At 42.9% G+C, this 20,424-nt stretch overlaps 1 protein-coding gene across 2 annotated transcripts in view; it reads left to right on the top strand.

The window, feature by feature from the left end:
• The window catches only part of POMT2 (protein O-mannosyltransferase 2), a 172,895-nt gene that overhangs the window by 103,678 nt on the left and 48,793 nt on the right, over positions 1-20,424 (top strand). For both annotated transcript variants that reach the window (XM_068131165.2, XM_078787071.1), the window contains exons 14-15: positions 6,581-6,672; positions 8,280-8,356. In XM_068131165.2, the coding sequence (XP_067987266.2) occupies positions 6,581-6,672; positions 8,280-8,356 (169 nt within the window). The remainder of the gene's footprint in view (positions 1-6,580; positions 6,673-8,279; positions 8,357-20,424) is intronic.

Genomic DNA, 20,424 nt, shown 5'->3' on the forward strand with positions numbered 1-20,424 from the left:
CTGCCGGTTTCATCAAACTGCTTGTTTATTCTGCCGATGGTTCTTCTGTCAATTGCGTCGGCGCCACATTCTTTGACAAGTTGTCTGTGAACTACAGCCGAATTTCCAGACACAGAATACAAGCGTACAGCACGAATTTTCTGTCTCACGATATCCTCCATCATATTCGGGCGTCTAATTCACAATGAACTGAACTAATGCAAAGACAAATGCGTGCGCACAGTAAGCGAAGCTCACCCTGTTGCGTATCACGAGATGCCTGTGCGTGTTGAAGCGGTCACATCCATTTACTGGTAAATCATGTTTTGTTTTGCACCAAATAACAATAATAAACATCGTTGCTTGTTGCAGGTATCGTTCTTCAAAATGTGCCCAGGGTTTCTGGACCACCCTGTTATTTATATATATATATATATATTATACAAATTATGCAGTATATAGACAGTGCCTTCAGAAAGTATTCACGCCCCTTGACTTTTTCGCAATTCATTGTTTCAGCCTGAATTTAAAATGTATTAAAATGAGATTTCTTTTGGCACTGATGTACACATTTTAACCCATAATGTCAAAGTGGAATTTTGTTTCAGAAATTTTTACAAAACAATTAAAAATGAACAGCGGAAATGTCTCGAGTCAATAAGTATTCAACCCCTTTGCTGTGACACTCCAAATTGAGCTCAGGCGCATCCAATTTCCTTTGATCATCATTGCGATGTCTCTACAACTTCATGGGAGTCCGCCTGTGGCCAATTCAACATGATTTAGAAAGAAAAACACCTTTCTGTATGAGGTCCCACAGTTGACAGTGCATATCAGAGCAGAAACTCTACCTTCCATGAAGTCCAATAAACTGTCTGTAAAACTCTGAGATAGAATTGTGAGGAGGCATGGACTTGGGGAAGGGTATAAACTATGTATAGAGTGTTAAAAGTTCCCAAGTGCACAATGAGCTCCATCATTAGGTAATGGAATGAATGTGGAACTATTCAGACTCTTCGTAGAGCTGGCCGTTTGACCAAACTAAGCAACCGGGTAAGAAGGACCTTGGTCAGGAAGGTGACCAAAAACCTAATGACCAATCTGACAAAACTACAGAGTTCCTTGGCTGAGATGGGAGAACCTGCCGGAAGGACAATGGTCTCTGCAGCACTTCACAATTTTTTTTTTTTGCATACAAAGTCGAGGCTTGTGTAAGAGCTAAAATCTAGGCTTCATGGGAAAGTGGCCAGATTGAAGCCACTCCTGAGAAAAGGCATATGACAGCATGACTGGAGTTTGCAAAAAGGCACGTGAAAGACTGAGAGCATGAGGTAAAAGATTCTGTGGACTGATGAAATGTAAATTGAACTCCTTGGCCTGAATGCAAAGCACCACATCTGGTGGAAACCGAGCACAGCTCATCACCCATCTAACATCATTCCTACCATGAAGCATGGTGGTGGCAGCATCATGCTATGGGGATGCTTTTCAGTGGCAGGGCTTGGAGACTTGTAAGGATGGAGGGAACAATGAATGGAGCCAAATACAGGCAAATCAATCAGGAGAATCTGCTACAGAGTGAAGAAGACTTTACATTGTGGCGCACAATTACAGTATGTTCCAACAGTGCAATGACCCAAGGATGCAGCCAAAGCAACTCTGGAATGTCTTGAGAACAAGAATGTGAAGATCTTTGAGTTGCTTAGCCAAAGCCCAGACTTGAATCCCATTGAGAATCTTTGGAAAGACTTGAAGATTGCTGTTCACTGTTGCTCCCCATCCACCTTGACAGAGCTTGAGCAAATCTGCAAGGAAAAATGGGAGAAACTTCCCAAATCCTTATGTGCAAAGCTGATACAGATGTACCCAAGAAGATTTGAAGCTGTAATCGCTGCCAAAGGCACTTCTACAAAGTATTGACTCAGGTGGTTGAATACTTGTAAATTCGATATTTACGATATTTATATTTAATTCGAAATTCGATTAAATTCGATATAAATTCGGTACTACATTTTAAATTATTTTGTAAAAATAAAATTAAAAAAAATAATTCCACTGACATTATGGGGTATTACTGTATGTGTAGATCAGTGAGAATAAACATCTCCATTTGATCCATTTTAAATTCAGGGTGTAATACAACAAATCGTGAAAAAAGTAAAGGGGTGTGAATACTTTCTGAAGGCAGTGTGTGTGTGTGTGTACATATATATATATATATATATAATATATATAATATATACATTATATATATATATATATATATATATGTAAATATACTTGCAAATTAGATATTTCGATTTCGATAAATTATTTATTTATTTATTTATTTATATATATATATATATATTTGCAGCTCAGAATTCATACTTGTAAAAGGTAGCATGCTGAGCAGTAAAATAAGAACTTCTTGATTAATGACTGATGCTTCGAGAGCGAGCTATTTCTTCTCCTCGGAGGCAGTAAGAGCGGTGGTGATACCGTGTTAAATTTTATTTGGGACTGTTTGACTCATGAATTGGTCCAATTCTGCGACAATCTCAGGTTCACCTGTAATGGTCATGTGCCAAGGACAGGTGTGTGTGTGTGTGTGTGTGTGTGTGTGTGTGTGTGTGTGTGTGTGTGTGTGTGTGTGTGTGTGTCACAAGCAAGGGCAGCCTGTCTTGTCGCCTTGCAGCACGTTGGAGTTTGGTTAGCTGTGTGGTTCAGTGTTTGGATGTTTTGCCAACATACTTGTTTTCACATTCTTCACATGGTATGTTATACAAAGAACATCGTCTCCTCGCCTTACCACATTAGTCCAATCCTCAATCTTCATTACCTCCTGATATTAGATATTGCTGCTGACCAAAAAAGCCAACAATATACTTGCTACTGCCCACATTTCTGCAATTAGCACACTCTGCACCCCTGTAACAATGCTGCTGTCTATGTCTAACAACAGGAATATCCTGGAAGTTCCTCATGCAAGGATGAAGACTTCTTGAGATTGAGTATTCTTCAGATTTGTTCCTCAACTGTGGGACCTTTTAAAACTCACACAACCTCGTCGATCGTGCATTTAAAATTTTTTTTCTTACGGCTCAGCTTTTTTTGTTGCTTTTTTTTACAGCTACCTTTTCTTACATTTTATCTTTCTTACCTCTTTTTTTTCTTTTTTTTACAGCTACCTGTTCTTACATTTTATCTTTCTTACTTCTTTTTTTTTCTTTTTTTTTACAGCTACCTTTTCTTACATTTTATCTTTCTTACTCCTTTTTTTTCTTTTTTTACAGCTACCTTTTCTTACATTTTGTCTTTCTTTCTTCTTTTTTTTCTTTTTTTTACAGCTACCTTTTCTTACATTTTATCTTTCTTACTTCTTTTTTTCTTTTTTTACAGCTACCTTTTCTTACATTTTATCTTTCTTACTTCTTTTTTTTCTTTTTTTGCACCTGCCCTGTGTCACTGCTTCTTCTTCTTCTTCTTGTATATACCCTGCTTTCGTTTCCTCTTCGTTATTGTACATAATTAATAAATTATATTTGTTCTTCCTTTATTCCTTTACTTTGGGTTTCCTCTCATTCGGTCGCTTTAGTGATTTCTCCATTGAATATATGTGGCACGATTTGGCCAACGCTCGGAATCGGGTGAGTCTTTTGTTAACGGCCCGAGTCGCAGCTCGCTTCGCTCGGCGTATCCATTAACGCTGCGGCTTGGGTGGAAATTATCTCCTCGCTCACGGCCGGTCTTAGTACGCAGGTATTTGGGACTTCATTGACTAATGACCCTGGCTACTACCGACCGGGAGTGACGTCATAATTTCTAGGACCGGAGACGGCCAGCTTAATAGACGAGGGGATTAACCCCCCCCCCCCTCGGTTTTATTTTTTTTTACAGTTACCTTTTCTTACATTTTATCTTTCTTATTTCTTTTTTTTCTTTTTTTTACAGTTACCTTTTCTTACATTTTATCTTTCTTACTTTTTTTCCCCCTTTTTTTACAGTTATCTTTTCTTACATTTTAACTTTCTTACTTCTTTTTTCTTTTTTTTACAGCTACCTTTTCTTACATTTTATCTTTCTTCTTTTTTTTCTTTTTTTTACAGCTATCTTTTCTTTAATTTTATCTTTCTTACTTCTTTTTGTTTTTTTCTTTTTTTACAGCTACCTTTTCTTACATTTTATCTTTCTTCCTTCTTTTTTTCTTTTTTTTTTACAGCTATCTTTTCTTACATTTTATCTTTCTTACTTCTTTTTCTTTTTTTCTTTTTTTTCTTTTTTTACAGCTACCTTTTCTTACATTTTGTCTTTCTTACTACTTTTTTTTCTTTTTTTTTACAGCTACCCTTTCTTACTTCTTTTTTTTCTTTTTTTTTTACAGCTACCTTGTCTTCCATTTCATCTTTCTTACCTCTTTTTTTTTTGTATACAAGATCGAGGCTCGTGAAAGAGCTAACATTAATCTCACAAAAAAATCAAACAGACACACAAAACACATAACAAGGGGAGCGGCACACAAGATGGGGAGAGAGGGGAAAGTACACAAACACAACATTTGAGAGCAGGGACATCGGGAGATCTGTGGGAGGGAGAGGGCTTGGGGGGAGGAGGCATGGGAAGGGGGGGGGGGGGACTTTCTTCTTTACTTCCTCTTTCTTTGTGAAAGCACTCTTGATGTTTTCTAACGAAATTGAGTTGTTTTTTTCTGAATACCTCGACACACAACCAAATGAAATTAATTGATTGTCCTGAAATTTTTCTTCTGCCGTATGATCCATCTGAAGCAAATGTAATCCTTCACCCACACACAGTTCGGTGGGATTACGAAATCGAAGATTGGGAAAGAAACATGCATGTCCACAACAAATCTCGTCACACAAGTGGAAGGCAGAATGGCACGCGTGTGGGGTCTGCAGCAGCCATCGGAACCGTTGCCTTGTTTTTTACGGTTTGCAAAGCTGTTCGGCTTGGCGAGCACGTTCAAACAGCCCATCTTCTTTTCCCATCAGAGAAATAACAAGTGTAAGGAAAACTTGGCATTTCGTCGAAGCCATGCTGTTTCATTCATTTCACGAGATTTGTCCCATCAAACCCAGTACAATGCACGGGTTCTGGCATTTTTGTTATCTCCACAGGGGTGGTTTATTTATGTATATGGGATGGGAGGAATTTGTACTCTAAGTAATCTTGGAGGCCGACATACAAGACCCCATACGAGGCGTGAATTATTGAGAGTCTCAGGTGGTTCTGGGTGTGATCTTTCCGCAAGGGTTAACGTCCAACACCGTGACCGATGCCGATGTGAATCAACGGAGATGCCGTCGCTCAATAAGCAGCTTTTCTCAAACTTTTCAGCGGAATAATTATGATCGTTTCAGGCAAATCATCATGCCTTCTCATGCGTCATGGCATTCACTTGGATGCTGCATGGATGCATCATGTCGGAGAAGTTGAGATTCATGGAAGAGCGTGCGCATGCGTACCTACCTGGAATCCTAGCATCATCTACTTGCTCAGATGAGAATGCTGAAGAAGTGAACTCGTGACAAAATATTGTGCCACCTGACATCTCACCAGTATGTCAAAATGACTAATAAACTAAAAAAAACAAACAAAAAAAAACTTGGTTGCTGCAGTAAATGTTTCCTCTTCTTCAGCGTAATGGTGTTGATTAAAAATTGCTTGTTCTTGCATGGAAGTTTATTGAACACTTCATCTGGTGTTATTAACATTTCCTCTTGCCAAATGGCAGACACACTCCTGCCTGGATCGGTGACTTTTGTTTATACCAAGAGGACGGCAAAATGCCCAATCCCTGGACGGCATATTATGACCCAGTTGAACGCGCTGCTCCACTTCCATATTGCACGATGTGTGAAAGATGGCGGCCTCTGGTTAGGTCAAGGCAATGCTTGCTCGTTGCAACAGTGGCTCGTAAAATTCACTTTAGGAAAGGCAGTGGAGAGACATTGAGTAGTGTGGTCACAATGTTTCCATTTTGCCTGCATTATGTAGATGGCCCTGAGTTTTGTTGTTGTTGTTGTTGTTGTTGTTGTCGTCTCTTACCACAACAAAAGCTTGGTTTTACATGCAATACCGGGTCAATGCATAATCATTACACCAATGCGAGAGAATGATGCCACATTGTTCCTTAATTGTGGTATTTAATTATTTATCACATGTCTTCTCAAGCAGAACAATGTGGTTTTTCTTGAGACTGCTCCGCACGTGCATTTTATTTCTCCTGCTTCAATGGCATTGGTGGTAGAATTGGTTTTTTGAGGACTCTGTTCACTTCCAGGCTTTGGTGTTTTGATGTCAAGGTCAGAATGATCTAGTTGCCCATGCGATGAGATTGCTTGCCTTGAGTCATAAAATGATAAAAGCCATTGTCTCGTGACAAATAAACCCCCCTATCTCCAAGGAAACGAGATGCTTTGACGTCATGACAAGGCCATGCTTTGAAAGCTTAAATGAACATTGTGTTCTCGTACTTCACTCTGTTGCTAACTGATTATTCGCCAGACTTTAACCTCCGAACTCTTTGCTCGTCATTTAAAATCTTACACCTGTGGTCGATGCTTATTTGAAAACTATCCTGTTTTTCTTCTTGTGCCAGGGGCTGGGAGCAACTGGAGGTGACGTGCAACCCATACCGCAGACTCTCATCAAACTCCCTGTGGAATGTTGAGGAACACTGGAATGACAAATGTATGCCGATTTTGATATTTTCTCTTATTATTTGCCAATGCCAATGTTTCTCCTTCTTTTTAACACCCCTATTCTGTATTTGTTGGTTGTTATAATGTTTCGATGTTTAAAAAATATTTTTACATATCCTGAGCAATAGTTTAGACCTCAAGCATTGCGCTTTATGACAGATATCTGTGAAAGTCACAGGCTCTTTAATGACTTTCAAAATCGAAGATTTTTCAAGTATATTGGTCGGTTGCGTTTGTGGTTCTGTCTGTCTGTTTGTCTGTCTGTTTGTCACCAGCCTACAGGTGACAATTCAAAACCGATCGTCACGAAACTTCACCAAGTTGTATAGGTCGTCCCAATTGAGAAGCCTATTGATTTTGAGGTCAAAGGTCATCTGGATGTCAAATTTCTAAAATCGCCATTTTAAATCCGATTGACTTGAAAATTGAATAGCATTTGTATATCGAGTCACTAAATTGGAAAACATACTATTTTTGAAGTCAAAAGGTCAAAGGTCAACTCAAGGTCAAACTTCCACAATCATCACTTTACATCTGAAAAACCGTCAGTTTTCATCCGATTGACTTGAAAATAGAACAGCATTTGTATATTGCCTCACTGAATTGGGAAACCAACTATTTTTGAGGTCACAAGGTCAAAGGTCAACTCAAGGTCAAACTTCTAAAATCATCATTTTTCATCTGAAAAATCGTCACTTTTCATGCTGTTGACCCGAGCTTTGATCAAGATCGTAAATTTTAAAATTTCATGAAATGGACAATTTGCTGTATCAACGGAAACCTTTTTTGGGGGGGGGGGGGGTGGATTTTGCAAGTATCGTGCTCCGCATGACGTCTTCTTGTTTATTTAGTTACTAAGTTATTATTAACACCACAGGGGAAGGGTTGAGCTCAAAAACAAAGAGGAGCATCCTGGGTGAAAATTTAAAGAAATATCAGGGATGCTGCAGATGAATGGCTCAGTAAAATTAGAGGGAGTGGGGGGTTTTAGGGAACTTTGCAGACAAACGAGGAGTGTTTGAGATGGCACCAACTAGTGGCCTCGGAAAGACCTCTCGGAACACCATGCTCGGTGCGGCTCCAGTCGCAAACCAGCAGAGAATGAGCCCCAAGATTGAAGCAGCCTCCCAGGGTGCTACATCTGAGTTTGGGCGTTTAGCGTTCTGGTGACAAGTCTGTGGGAACAACCGACTCCAAGTGATATCCCCCATCAGGGACCTTAGAACCAGGAACGCAACATATAAGGCAAAGAACCCCCAAAGTCCGCAAACCCTCCATTCAGAATCCTCCCCCAAGAGCTTGCAAAAGAACCAATGTTTCACTAAAGACTCCCAAGGGACAGGTGGTAAATGCCTCGGGAGGTTGTGAGCAGCCTACCACCTAATTTGTTTTTACCCTAATTTTTACAAACTGTGCTGTCAGATGTTTTAATATGTCACAACATGGCTTGGCTGACTTGAGGCCTTTCTGTTCCCGATTCCATAAAATATGCATCTTCCTGCTATTCATAGAAAAGTCCAATTTATAATAGCTGATGATAATTATCACCTCGATGCCTGAACGACTTGCCTGTCTGCCCCTTTACCCCACCCGTAGTACCTAACATCAGCTTTGACCTGTTCCGTCCTTCTTTTCTGGAGATATTTATCGAATCTCACATTGTCATGGCTCAGGTGAGGATTTCACGTAACATGTGCAAACATTTCTCCCTGAAAAATTGAACGGTTAAACATAAAGGGATCTTACCAAGGTCAGAGGTACACCACACCTCCCAGTCACCCTCACCTTCCTCCCTGCAAAGCACATTTCTTTCACCATAATTCAATTCTATATCACAATTCCAACTATTTGTGCTTCTTCTTTGCATTAATGCTATCTAGTTAATCTCGCACTTTCTTTAATTAGCATTAAAATGAATTTAACAGTACAGATTAGAACTGCCATTTGACCAAGTTAGCAGCACACAGTGGCCTACTCTTTTGTTATGCCATTGAATCTTCACAATCACAATTCCAACTATTTGTGCTTCTTCTTTGCATTAATGCTATCTAGTTAATCTCGCACTTTCTTTAATTAGCATTAAAATGAATTTAACAGTACAGATTAGAACTGCCATTTGACCAAGTTAGCAGCACACAGTGGCCTACTCTTTTGTTATGCCATTGAATCTTATTGATGCAAAACACACATATACACGCCTAATGAGGCAGAACCCAGTCGTGTGGCCGTTGGTCATTGACAAACATTGGGAACAGTCTTCAAAATTTGGAGTCATTTTAAAATAAATAGATTTTCAGTGTTCTCATGGCATGAACATCTTGGTGTTAAACTCGTTCTTCACACAGAACATCCACTGCAAGGAGTCTATGCTGATGCACTTGTTCCATGTAGCATTAATGATAAATCAATGGGAATTTTCTTTTGATATTTGCCTGCATTTTAAACTACCTCATTCCTGGTGGGATCTGGTCCTGATTAAAACCACAACCTCTTTGACCGAGTGCATCGCCGGTGGAGATGCTGTATCATGGAGCTGAAGATAAATACAGTAAGCAGCCTGTGATTTCTTTAATCACGTGAACATAAAAGATCATTTGTTACTTTTCACAAATGGTTACTCTTTAGTCAGATCAGAGATCATAGATATATATATATATTTTTTAAATGTATTTACATGTATATTATATGTATTTACCTGTATATTTATGTATTTACATATATATTTACATATATATTTACGTATCTACATATATATTTACGTATTTACATATATATTTACGTATCTACATATATATTTACGTATTTACATATATATTTACGTATTTACATATATATTTACGTATTTACATATATATTTACGTATTTACATATATATTTACGTATTTACATATATATTTACGTATTTACATATATATTTACGTATTTACATATATATTTACGTATTTACATATATATTTACGGATTTACATATATATTTACGGATTTACATATATATTTACGGATTTACATATATATTTACGGATTTACATATATATTTACGTATTTATATATATATTTACGTATTTATATATATATATATATATATATATTATATATATATTATATATTTATATATATATATATATATATATATATATATATATATATATATATATATATATATATACATATATATATATATATATACATATATATATATATACCAGTCTTTATGCGACTTCATACCATGAGTGGTGAACCACCATTAAGGTATCCCATCCAGCTTTGCTGTACCTTAATGGGAGCGATAAGCACCACCTGTCACACGGTACATTATCTCTGGTATACACCAATTATATGGAGTCACTTAACTTAAATTATAATTTGATATATATACAGTCACGTGAAAAAGTAAGTGCACCCCATGTAAAGTTTTGACTTTTTCAACATATTTCAACATACAGCTATTTGATCTTCATTTCAACAATATTGATAGATAAAGGTGAAATAATATAACAAATATCATGAAACATTTACATTTTGTAGTCCATTGTGTAATTTAAATAAACATAAATGCAAATATCGCATGTGGAAAAAGTAAGTACACCCCTAAATTTATCACTACTTCAAATACCTAAAATTAGAATCAGGTGCACCGGCTCAGGTGCAAATGATTAGAACATCGTTAGAGAGGTTCTTGGAGGAACCTGTCTTATTTAAACCTGACATTTAGTTTGGTTTGCTCTTTGTTGTTGAAGTGTGTGGCGTCACCATGCCTAGATCAAAAGAGCTCTCTGAGGCCTTCAGAAAGAAGGTTATAGATGCCTACGAGTCTGGGAAGGGATTTAAAAAGATCTCCAAACAATTTGAAATCAATCATTCGACTGTCCGGAAGATCATCTACAATTGGAGAAGATTCCAAACAACTGCCAACTTGTTCAGGCCAGGCCGCCCAGCAAGTTCAGCCCGAGAGCAGACCGCAAGATGCTGAAAGAAGTCTCTAAGAACCCCAGAATGTCATCATGGGACCTACAGGTAGCTCTTGCCACTGTTTGATGGAATTTTATTTGATCTACATGGGAGGTGTGCCAGGAGGAAACCTTTGCTGTCCAGAAAGAATATCAGGACAAGACTAAAGTTTGCCAATGAACACCAAGGCAAAGACCAGCACTTCTGGAACTATGTGCTCTGGACAGATGAGTCAAAGGTAGAGCTATTTGGCCACAGTACCAGAAGACATGTTTGGTGAAAACCAAAGACAGCATTTGAACACAAGAACCTGATACTAACTGTAAAGCATGGTGGTGGAAATATTATGGTTTGGGGCAGCTTTGCTGCATCAGGGCCTGGGCAGCTCACCATCATATAATCCACTATGAATTCTTCATTGTAGCAGAGGGTGCTTGAGGATAATGTGAGGCCATCTGTCGGAAAGTTGAAGCTGAACCGAAGTTGGACATTGCAAAATGACCATGACCCTAAACATACCAGTAAATCCACCAAGGAATGGCTGAAAAGAAAGAAATGGAGGGTTCTGGAATGGCCAAGTCAAAGCCCGGATCTAAATCCCATCGAGATGTTGTGGGGGGCTTTGAAACGAGCTGTGCATGCATGAAACCCCTCAAACATCGCACAGCTGAAAGAATTCTGCATGGAGGAGTGGGCAAAAATTTCTCCCAGTCGATGTCAGAGACTGGTAGACAGTTATAAGAAACGCCTACTTGAGGATGTTTCTGCCAAAGTGGGCAATACCACCTATTCGAGCCAAGGGTGTACTTACTTTTTCCACATGCGAAATTTGCATTTATGTTTATTTAAATTATACAATGGACTACAAAATGTAAATGTTTCATAATATTTGTTATATTATATCACCTTTATCTATCAATATTGTTGAAATGAAGATCAAATAGCTGTATGTTGAAATATGTTGAAAAAGTCAAAAGTTTACATGGGGTGTACTTACTTTGTCACGTGACTGTATAAAAAAAAAAAAAAAAAAAAAAAAAAACACCTTTAGAGGCCATTTTTCCCCGCAAGCGGGGGTTGGCCTTTTTTGGGAACCGTGGTTGTTGTTGTTTTTTTGGTCCCCTTTTTGAAGCAATGTTTTACGGCCGGATGCCCATCCTGATGCCAACCCTTTTTGCCGCCTTTAACGACAACCAGGGAATTACCAGTGAACAGGTACTCAATTAGCCGACCTCGGAAGGATGACAGGCTGAGTCAACCCCCCTGGCGTTAATTCAGCGATCGACCGGGATTCGAACCCAGGATCCTAGGATCCTAAGCCGGCACCCTAGCCGCTAGCCCAACACCAAGGACTGTATGTATAGATATATTTATATTCACATGTCCATATATGGTCTTTGATCTGACGAAACTGCTGTTATGGTCTCATAAATTGTGTGCTTTTAATTGGAGATCTATTTTTAAGATCAATTTTTTAAATATTCTTAATGTGACAGATTTTCCTTTTTTCTAAAGTCTTCTCTGATAATAAACTACTTTCTAAATTAGGATGATGACCGAATGGGCTATGGTCGTCTTGTTTGTACTGCAACCTCCAAATATCAATTTAATTAATTAAGGGGGTTATCTCGGATTTAACCTTGGCTCTTCAGCTTATCTTCAGCCGGGAAACATTCCTACTTAATGTGCACAAACAAGACGTTGAAATAGTCTGACTATTTTACTCTCATGCCATCACTAAAAATAATTACATTTTCAGTAGATTGAGTCAATTTGCAAGGCCAACCCATCACTTAATTATTTGCATGCAGGCATAATTTATGGAACCATCTAATAGCTTTATATTTATGGAACCATAATTTCGATGCTAGAAAAAAAAAAAGTTATCCATTTATTGCGCTGGTTAAAAGATCTCCATTCTGGGAGGTTCACTAAGGAATGTCTTGAGTTGTTGTGTGCATCTGGCACTTAAAGAAAAGAGACTAAAATGAGTTTAACAACATTGATTTGTTCAAAATATTTGATTGGGTAAACTTACCATGGCTTATGTTAAGACCAGTATAAATAGCCCATGAAAAATGACAGGTTGGATTTATTGTATTCAAAATATTCAAGGAGACCGGAAGATATGATGTTTCGAAGCAAGAAAAAAAGTTATTTTCAAACACGTGTACAAATGTGACCTTTATCTTCTGGGACATTTCGTTTCGATGGTATAGTCTCATTGTATTTATTGTTATTTAAAAAAAAAAAAAACGCTTCTGTACACCACCCTTGAGGTTCGGTTTGCAAGTCACCATCTACAATTCCAAGAGAAGAGACAAAATTACTCTTATTTGAGGTATTTTGGGTCTTTGGGGGTCCTTGGAGACTTTTGCTTCATCTGGGTCTTTTGGGTGCTTGGGGTCTTTGAGGTCCTCTGGGTTTTTGTATCCTCTAAGCCGTTTTGGATCTTCAAGGGTGTTCTGGGTCTTTTGGGTCCTCTGGGTACTTTGACCTTTGGGGGCTTTTGGATCCTCTGGGTGTTTTGAGTTTTCAGGGTCTTGGTCTTTCGGGTATTTTTGGTCTTCAGGTTCTTTTTGGTATTTGGGGTGTTTTGGGTCCTCTGGGTCTTATGGGATTTCAAGGGCCTATTGAGTCTTTGGGGATTTTAGGTCCTCTGGGTCTTCAAAGGTTGCTGGGAGTTTTTTTGGGTATTTAAGATATTTGGGGTCCTCTGTGTCTTTTGGGTCTTCTCAGTCTTTTAAGTCTTCGGGGTCTTTTGGGTCTTTAATGGTCTTTTGGGTCTTTTGAGTCCTCTGGGTCTTTTGGGACCTTTGGGTCAGAGGAGTCTTTTAGTTGTTTTGACCATAGTCAACACACAGTCATATTGAAAGATTGGCCTTTAAAACCCTCCTCAAATCAACCTTACGAAGGGTATCAGACATCAGACATCTGTACAAACACACATTGAATTTATAGGGCGTCGATAATTTTATACTCTGGAACGAAGTAAAGGCTGCCCACAAAGTCTTGTTCCTCTTTTAAAATCGTGTGTGTGTGTGTGTGTGTGTGTGTGTGTGTGTGTGTGTGTGTGTGTGTGTGTGTGTGTGTGTGTGTGTGTGTGTGTGTGTGTGTGTGTGTGTGTATATTGTTGCGGATATGGGACTTGGCCTCCATATCCGCTTGTAAATATTCCCCTATTTCCCCAATACTCCCCAACTATCCCCAATCCCCCATTCCCTAGTCCCATTGTCTGTAAACAACACTCTGTAGAACCGACCTTCCCCTTCTTCCCCCATTAAATGTCGTGCCCAGGTCCACCGCATCTCACGTAGACAACTTTCGGACATCTTGCTAGTTATTCTTAGTCTATGTCAGTTAAGGACTCGTTTCCATTAATTCTGACTCTTCGTTGCACCAGAATGTGATCGTATGGCACCAGTAGTGAGTTTAGGACCTCCCCATACCTCCTCCCATCTTCCCCATGAAACAACAACAACAACAACAACAACAACTACAACAACGGCGTGCGGGGAGTGTGCGTCCTCACACCGGCTTGGTTAGCCGCCATTGACCATGCGCTCCGACGGGGTTACCACGAAGGGGCTCACTGTCAGCTCCTCGTCAAGGGCGGAGCCCGGTAACCCCCCCGCACCCAATAAGAAGGGCGGACCGATTCCATCTGGGGCGGAGCTAACTAGCCGAGGGCGTGTCACTCCCCGCCGGATATACGCAGCCTACCGGACGTGACGTCAGATGCGCCCCGAGCTTGAAGAAGAGACGAGTCGCGACCTCCGAGCGCTGAGCGACCTCCCCGCATCTACTGGGCCGGACCGGGTCGATTCTGTCCCTGAGCCAAGGTGCACCTTGAGCCATCGACTACCCGCTTTCCTTGCCATCAATCCCCGTGTGAGTCAGTTTTGTCCTGTTTATCTGTCGTCTGTCGGGGCTATTATAAGACCGTAATTAAGTGCCTATCTTACTATGCTGTCTCTCTCATCCCTGTAATCTGACCTTCCGCAATATTATAACCTCCTCCGGAGGTCTTGAGAACTGAACCCTTGGTGTCGTGTCATTTTACCCCAGCCGTTGTGTCCTTTTCCTCAATTGATTTAGCGTAGCGCGACTCGGCCAACGTTCGAGTATAATCGGGTAAACGTGCAGACGCGGTCATACCAAACCGCTCGGTAAACCAACATCCACAACCGCGTCTGTAACAATATATATATTGTTGCGGATATGGGATTTGGCCTCCATCCATATCCGCTTGTAAATATTCCCCTATTTCCCCAATACCCCCCAACTATCCCCAATCCCCCATTCCCTAGTCCCATTGCCTGTAAATAACACTCTGTAGAACCGACCTTCCCCTTTTTCCCCCATTAAATGTCGTGCCCAGGTCCACCGCATCTCACGTAGACAACTTTCGGACATCTTGCTAGTTATTCTTAGTCTATGTCAGTTAAGGACTCGTTTCCATTAATTCTGACTCTTCGTTGCACCAGAATGTGATTGTATGGCACCAGTAGTGAGTTTAGGACCTCCCCATACCTCCTCCCATCTTCCCCATGAAACAATAACAACAACAACAACTACAACCACAGCGGGGGCGGCGCGGCCGCGGTGCGGGGAGTGTGCGTCCTCACACCGGCTTGGTTAGCCGCCATTGCCATGTGCGCCCACGGGGTTACCACGAAGGGGCTGGCTGTCAGCTCCTCGTCAAGGGCGGAGCCCGGTAACCCCCGCACCCAATAAGAAGCAACGGGCCGATTCCATCTGGGGCGGAGCTAACGAGCCGAGGGCGTGTCACTCCCCGCCGGATATACGCAGCCACTTACCGGACGTGACGTCAGATGCGCCTCAGCCACGAAGAAGAACCAGTCGCGACCTCCGAGCGCTGTGACCTCCCTGCATCTACTGGACCGTACTGTATCCTGTCCCTGAGCCAAGAGTGCACCTTGAGCCATCGACTACCTGCCTTTCCTTGCCATCAATCCCCGTGTGAGTCAGTTTTGTCCTGTTTATCTGTCGTCTGTCGGGGCTACTATAAGACCGTAATTAAGTGCCCACCTTACTGTGCTGTACCTCTGGTCGGTGTAATCTAACGTTCCGATATATTATAACCTCCTCCGGAGGTCTTGAGAACTGTACCCTTGGTGTCGTGTCATTTTAACCCAGCCGTTGTGTCCTTTTCCTCAATTGATTTAGCGTAGCGCGACTCGGCCAACGTTCGAGTATAATCGGGTAAACTGTGCAGACGCGGCCATACCAAACCGCTCGGTAAACTAACATCCACAACCGCGTCTGTAACATTTGGTGTCGAGGAGTGGAATTCGGACCTGGGACTAAATTCAGTTAGGCCCAAATTTTGGGACACCAATTGTACCATTAGGGTAACATTTTGGTGTCGGGAAGTAGAATTAGATCCGGAGCGCGTTTCCCGCGCTCGGAATTATAACGGCGAAATTAAATTGTGTTTTACAAAAAAAATAAAAACCCGAATTTTGAAAGTTTCGCTATGGCAGACCAAGACGGCTGGGTTCCGGTAAAGGAGAGTGAGGTAGGGTCGATCCAGGACCAAATTGAGGGACAAGAGGAGAGCGAAGCAGTGAGGGTAGCAGATTCGCAAAATAGCGCCGTCACGCACGAAGTAGCGGGCGTGCAAAATGGCGCCTCGCAGATGGCCACGGCGTCCACGCCCGCGACCGTGGTAGCGCCACCGGGGGATTTGAATCTTTTTTTTATGCAAATGACGGCCCTTATGGAAAAGAATAGTGAGCAATTGGGAGACCAAATTAGAGGTTTGAAAAGCAGTATGGGACAAATGGGGAATCGGATGGATGCTCGGAGTGAGCAAATGAGGGCTAATAGTAAGCGATTAGAGGGCCAAATGGGGGTAATGAGGGACGAAGCGAGGGGTACCGGTGAGGGGTTAGACAATAATTTTAAGGGATTAGACAAGAAATTTGGGAAGTTAGACAATAATTTTGAGGAGTTAGACAAGAAATTTGGGAAGTTAGACAATAATTTTGAGGGGTTAGACAACGGGATAAAAGAGGTGAGAAATGGGTTAATGGGGGTAGAAAACAGAATGGCCGCTCAAGAGAATCAAATGGAAGGGATGCAAAAGGGGTTAGAGGGGTTAGAAAACAGGATGGAAGGCAAATTGAGGGACATGAGGGACCAAGCAGAAAGGGAAGTTAAACAAATGGGGCAGCAGATAGAGGGGGTCAGAATGGGGGTAGAAACCAAACTGGATGCTCACAGGGAGGAAATGGAGCAGATGAGGGTGGCATCTGGGCAGGAGATGCAAGTGATGGGAGAAGAGATCAGAAGAGGTGTGAGTGAGGAGGTCGGAGGAGTGCGCGAGGAGGTGAGGCACTGTAAGGAGCACATGGAGAAGGAGGTGAGAAAGGGGACTATAAAATTGCAAGGGGGCATAGAGGACCTGACGCAGGAGGTGGAACAGCTGACGGAGGGACAAAAAGGACTAACGGAGCAGGTTCAAAGGAACACTGCGGTATTAGGAGGTTTAAAAGCGACACAGAACGACATAAAAAACGACTTGATAACGACAAAGAGGCAATGTCAGATGGTACGTGAGGGACTGACAACGAGGTTGGACGAGGTGATAGAGGTAATGGAGACGAAGGACCGGCAGGTGAGGACGCACATGGAAACGGTCAAGGTAGCCTTGCAGGACGAGCTTGAGGAGACGTACCGGGGAATAAAAGAGGTGAAGCAGAAATTAGAAGAAGTGGAGGAAGGGGTGAGCGAAATTAAGAAGCGACGGAGAGGGGATAAGAAAGAGATAAAAGAGGAAATAAAAGAATTGGTCCAAAGTCTGTATTTGGATCGTGATGATGTGCTCATTAACCGGATGAGGGATTCGCAGGTGATGGAGGAGAAGCGAAGAGGAAGAGGACCCGGTGTAAGTGGTGACCAATATGGTCGTGCGTATGATGCGCCAGGGGATTTAAGGAACTTGGGGGTCGAGATGGACCCGGGTGTTCGTGAGAGGCCGTTGGTGAAGTGTGCGACAGGTCTGGTGTGCGAAAAAGGAGGTGTGCGAGAAAGTCCGACTCTGGGGTGTGTGAGGAAAAAGTGCGTGCCAAGGAGTGAGGGTGCTGGCGAGAGTGAGTCGGTCGTAGCGCGTGTGCGAGGGGGCACATGGAAGCGCGGTGTGGTAAGTGTTACAGAGGGTGTGACGGGAGAGTGTGCGCGAGAAAGGTGTGTGACGGACAGGTGCATGGGGAAAGAGTGCGCTGTCAAAAGTAAGGAAGAGTGTCCACCTGTGGTGAGTGTTACAGAGGGTGTGACGGGAGAGTGTGCGCAAGAGTGTGCGCGAGAAAGGTGTGTGACGGACAGGTGCATGGGGAAAGAGTGCGCTGTCGAGAGTAAGGGTGAGTGCGTTGTCAAGAGTGGTGGTGAGAGTAGTGAGAGTGACAAGGAGCGTGAGTTGGTTGTGACAGGTGAGCGAGGATGCACACCTGGAATGGTAGAGCGTGAGTGGGGATGCACGCTGGAGTTGGTGGTGAGGCACGTGGTTGGGTGTGCGAATGAGAGCACACCTGTGATTGTCACAGAGGAGGTGACAGAGGAGGGGGCGCGAAGAGGTGTGTTGGTCAGGTGTGTGACCAAGGCTGTGAGTGGAATGGGTGTACCTGGGTGTGTAAGGAAAGGTACGAGGAGCATGGAAACGGCTGGATGTGTGAGCAAGGAACGGGCTGCGGGGTGTAAGCGTCCAGGTGAAGCATCGACGGTAACCGGTTTAGAGGTTAGAGCGACTTTTAGCCGAATCGGGCCCTCGGTGCGTGCTGGGCCTCGCTTTGAACGGCCGCGTCCGTGCTCCACTAGGCGGAGCGGGCAGCCCGATAGAAAGGGTCGTCATGGCGACCACTTTTTGTTGAGGCAGTCCGGCAGGTCGAGATCGGGACATTGGATGGCTCCACGCCGAGATGGTGCGTGGGATCTCGGCCCGGGTAAGCCCCCGTCCCTGCACCGAGTGCCGGACGCATCCAGCCGCTGGCACAGACCAACCCGCATTCATGGCTTGGCTTTACGAAGCCGGGCTTTGGACAGGAATTGGCGCACCGAGAGGCATTAGTGAGTAGACTGGGTGATGAGGTTAGTGTTTTGGACCCAAAATTAGAGAAAAACAAAATTTGATGATTGGCAAAGGATTGGCAGTAATGATTGGCAGATGATGAGCAGTGATTGGCAAATTTTTGATTTGTTGAAATTTGATGTGCAAAATTGGTAGTGAGCGATGGGCCTGGTGGGTAAGGGTGGCATCCCTGCCACCCTTCCCATGTGGGGCAAAGGAGCAATAGCTTATGGGGTGTATGGCAGTGAAAACTAGCCCGGGTGGGTTAGGTTATATTGTAGGGATCTAGCGAAGATGACATTAGGTGACGTTAAGTTTAGTTAGTGACTGATACCTGTAGTGGGGACGCAGGTAGATTAGTATGGATGATAATGACGAGGGAGCGCAATAGTTTAAAGGGACGACTGGGAAGCGCAAGTTTCAGAGGGGAGTAGTTAGATGAGATGATGCTGTGTGAGAATTGAACAGGTGTGATTGCACAGGTGTGCAACTGGACAGGTGTGTGGAGCAGTGTGTGAGTAGTAAGTGTGTGGATCAGCGCGAATGCGCTTGGGGAGAGAAGGGTGCAGGCGGCACCAAGAATGAGAGCACAGGTGTGCAAGTACAGGTGTGTGGAGAGAGTTGGAGTAAGTGGTACGGAGTGGTGTGCATGGTGCGAAGGTGTGGATGGGGGAAGAGTGGACCCCTTTCACGAGTACCCGGGGCGGGTAGTGTAAGTGTTAGGTAGAGGGCATAGGTAAATTGTGGTTGGATATTGGCATTTGTGGTGCGGTTGCAGAATGGTATTGTGGATGGGTGCATTAGTGTTGTGGAAATGGCTGGGCGTGTAGCCTGTTAGTGTGTGTAGTTGGTTGGGCACTCCACCACTGTGAGGATGTCGGCCAGGTGAGGCCGCAGGTGGGCTCTGGGAGCCGTTAGTGTCAGTGGGTGCCTGAGGATCCCGGGTATGGATCGGGTAGCCCAGTGCCAGAGAGGGCACCGAGTGGGGAGAGCGCCAGAGGGCCTTCCCCAGGTAGTTAGGTTAGGGTAAGGAGCAGGTAAGCTCGGAGGCAATTGCAGTAGTGGAGGTGTGCAGGTGGGTAGACCCGCTGGGAGAGGTACACGTCGCAGCCCAGAAATTGTGCGAGGGCACCGAGAGATGAATCGGGGGAGTGAGACCCCAAATTGAAAAGCACCACAGTTTGGTCAATGGGAATTGGTTTTTAGAACCCATAGTGTAAGTTGGCCAATGGATTGGCAGGGAAAGACCCCGGGTAATGTAAAGTTGTTAAAGTCATTTAGGAAATAGTTAGGATTGATGAACCTGTCGCACCATACGCAGCCACTTACCTGAGGGGGTGATGATGACTCCACACCTGTGTTTTCTTTGTTCTGTGTGCAGGAAATGAGAATTGCTGTGTGGATTGGTGAGACGCATCACGACGTGGATGAGACATTGGGGTGATTCCATCTCTCCCTCCTTAGGAGGGACTGATGATGAATTGGTAATGGCAAATTTTGATGTTCAGTTGGAGATGGCAAATTTTGATGAGAGTTGAAAATGGCAAATTTGATTGGTTAGGAGGGAGAGAAGACGAATTTGGTATATGGGAGGAACGGGGAAGACAGTAGGGACGTTTGTTGATTTGTAAAGTAGATGTTTATGGGTAGTGTTGTGTTTTGTGGATACAGTAAGGGGTAAGGGAGGGGCCATGTAGGTTACCT

Source organism: Myxine glutinosa, chromosome 11 (assembly GCF_964187855.1).
Source record: "Myxine glutinosa chromosome 11, kmMyxGlut1.1, whole genome shotgun sequence".
NCBI lineage: Eukaryota > Metazoa > Chordata > Myxini > Myxiniformes > Myxinidae > Myxine > Myxine glutinosa.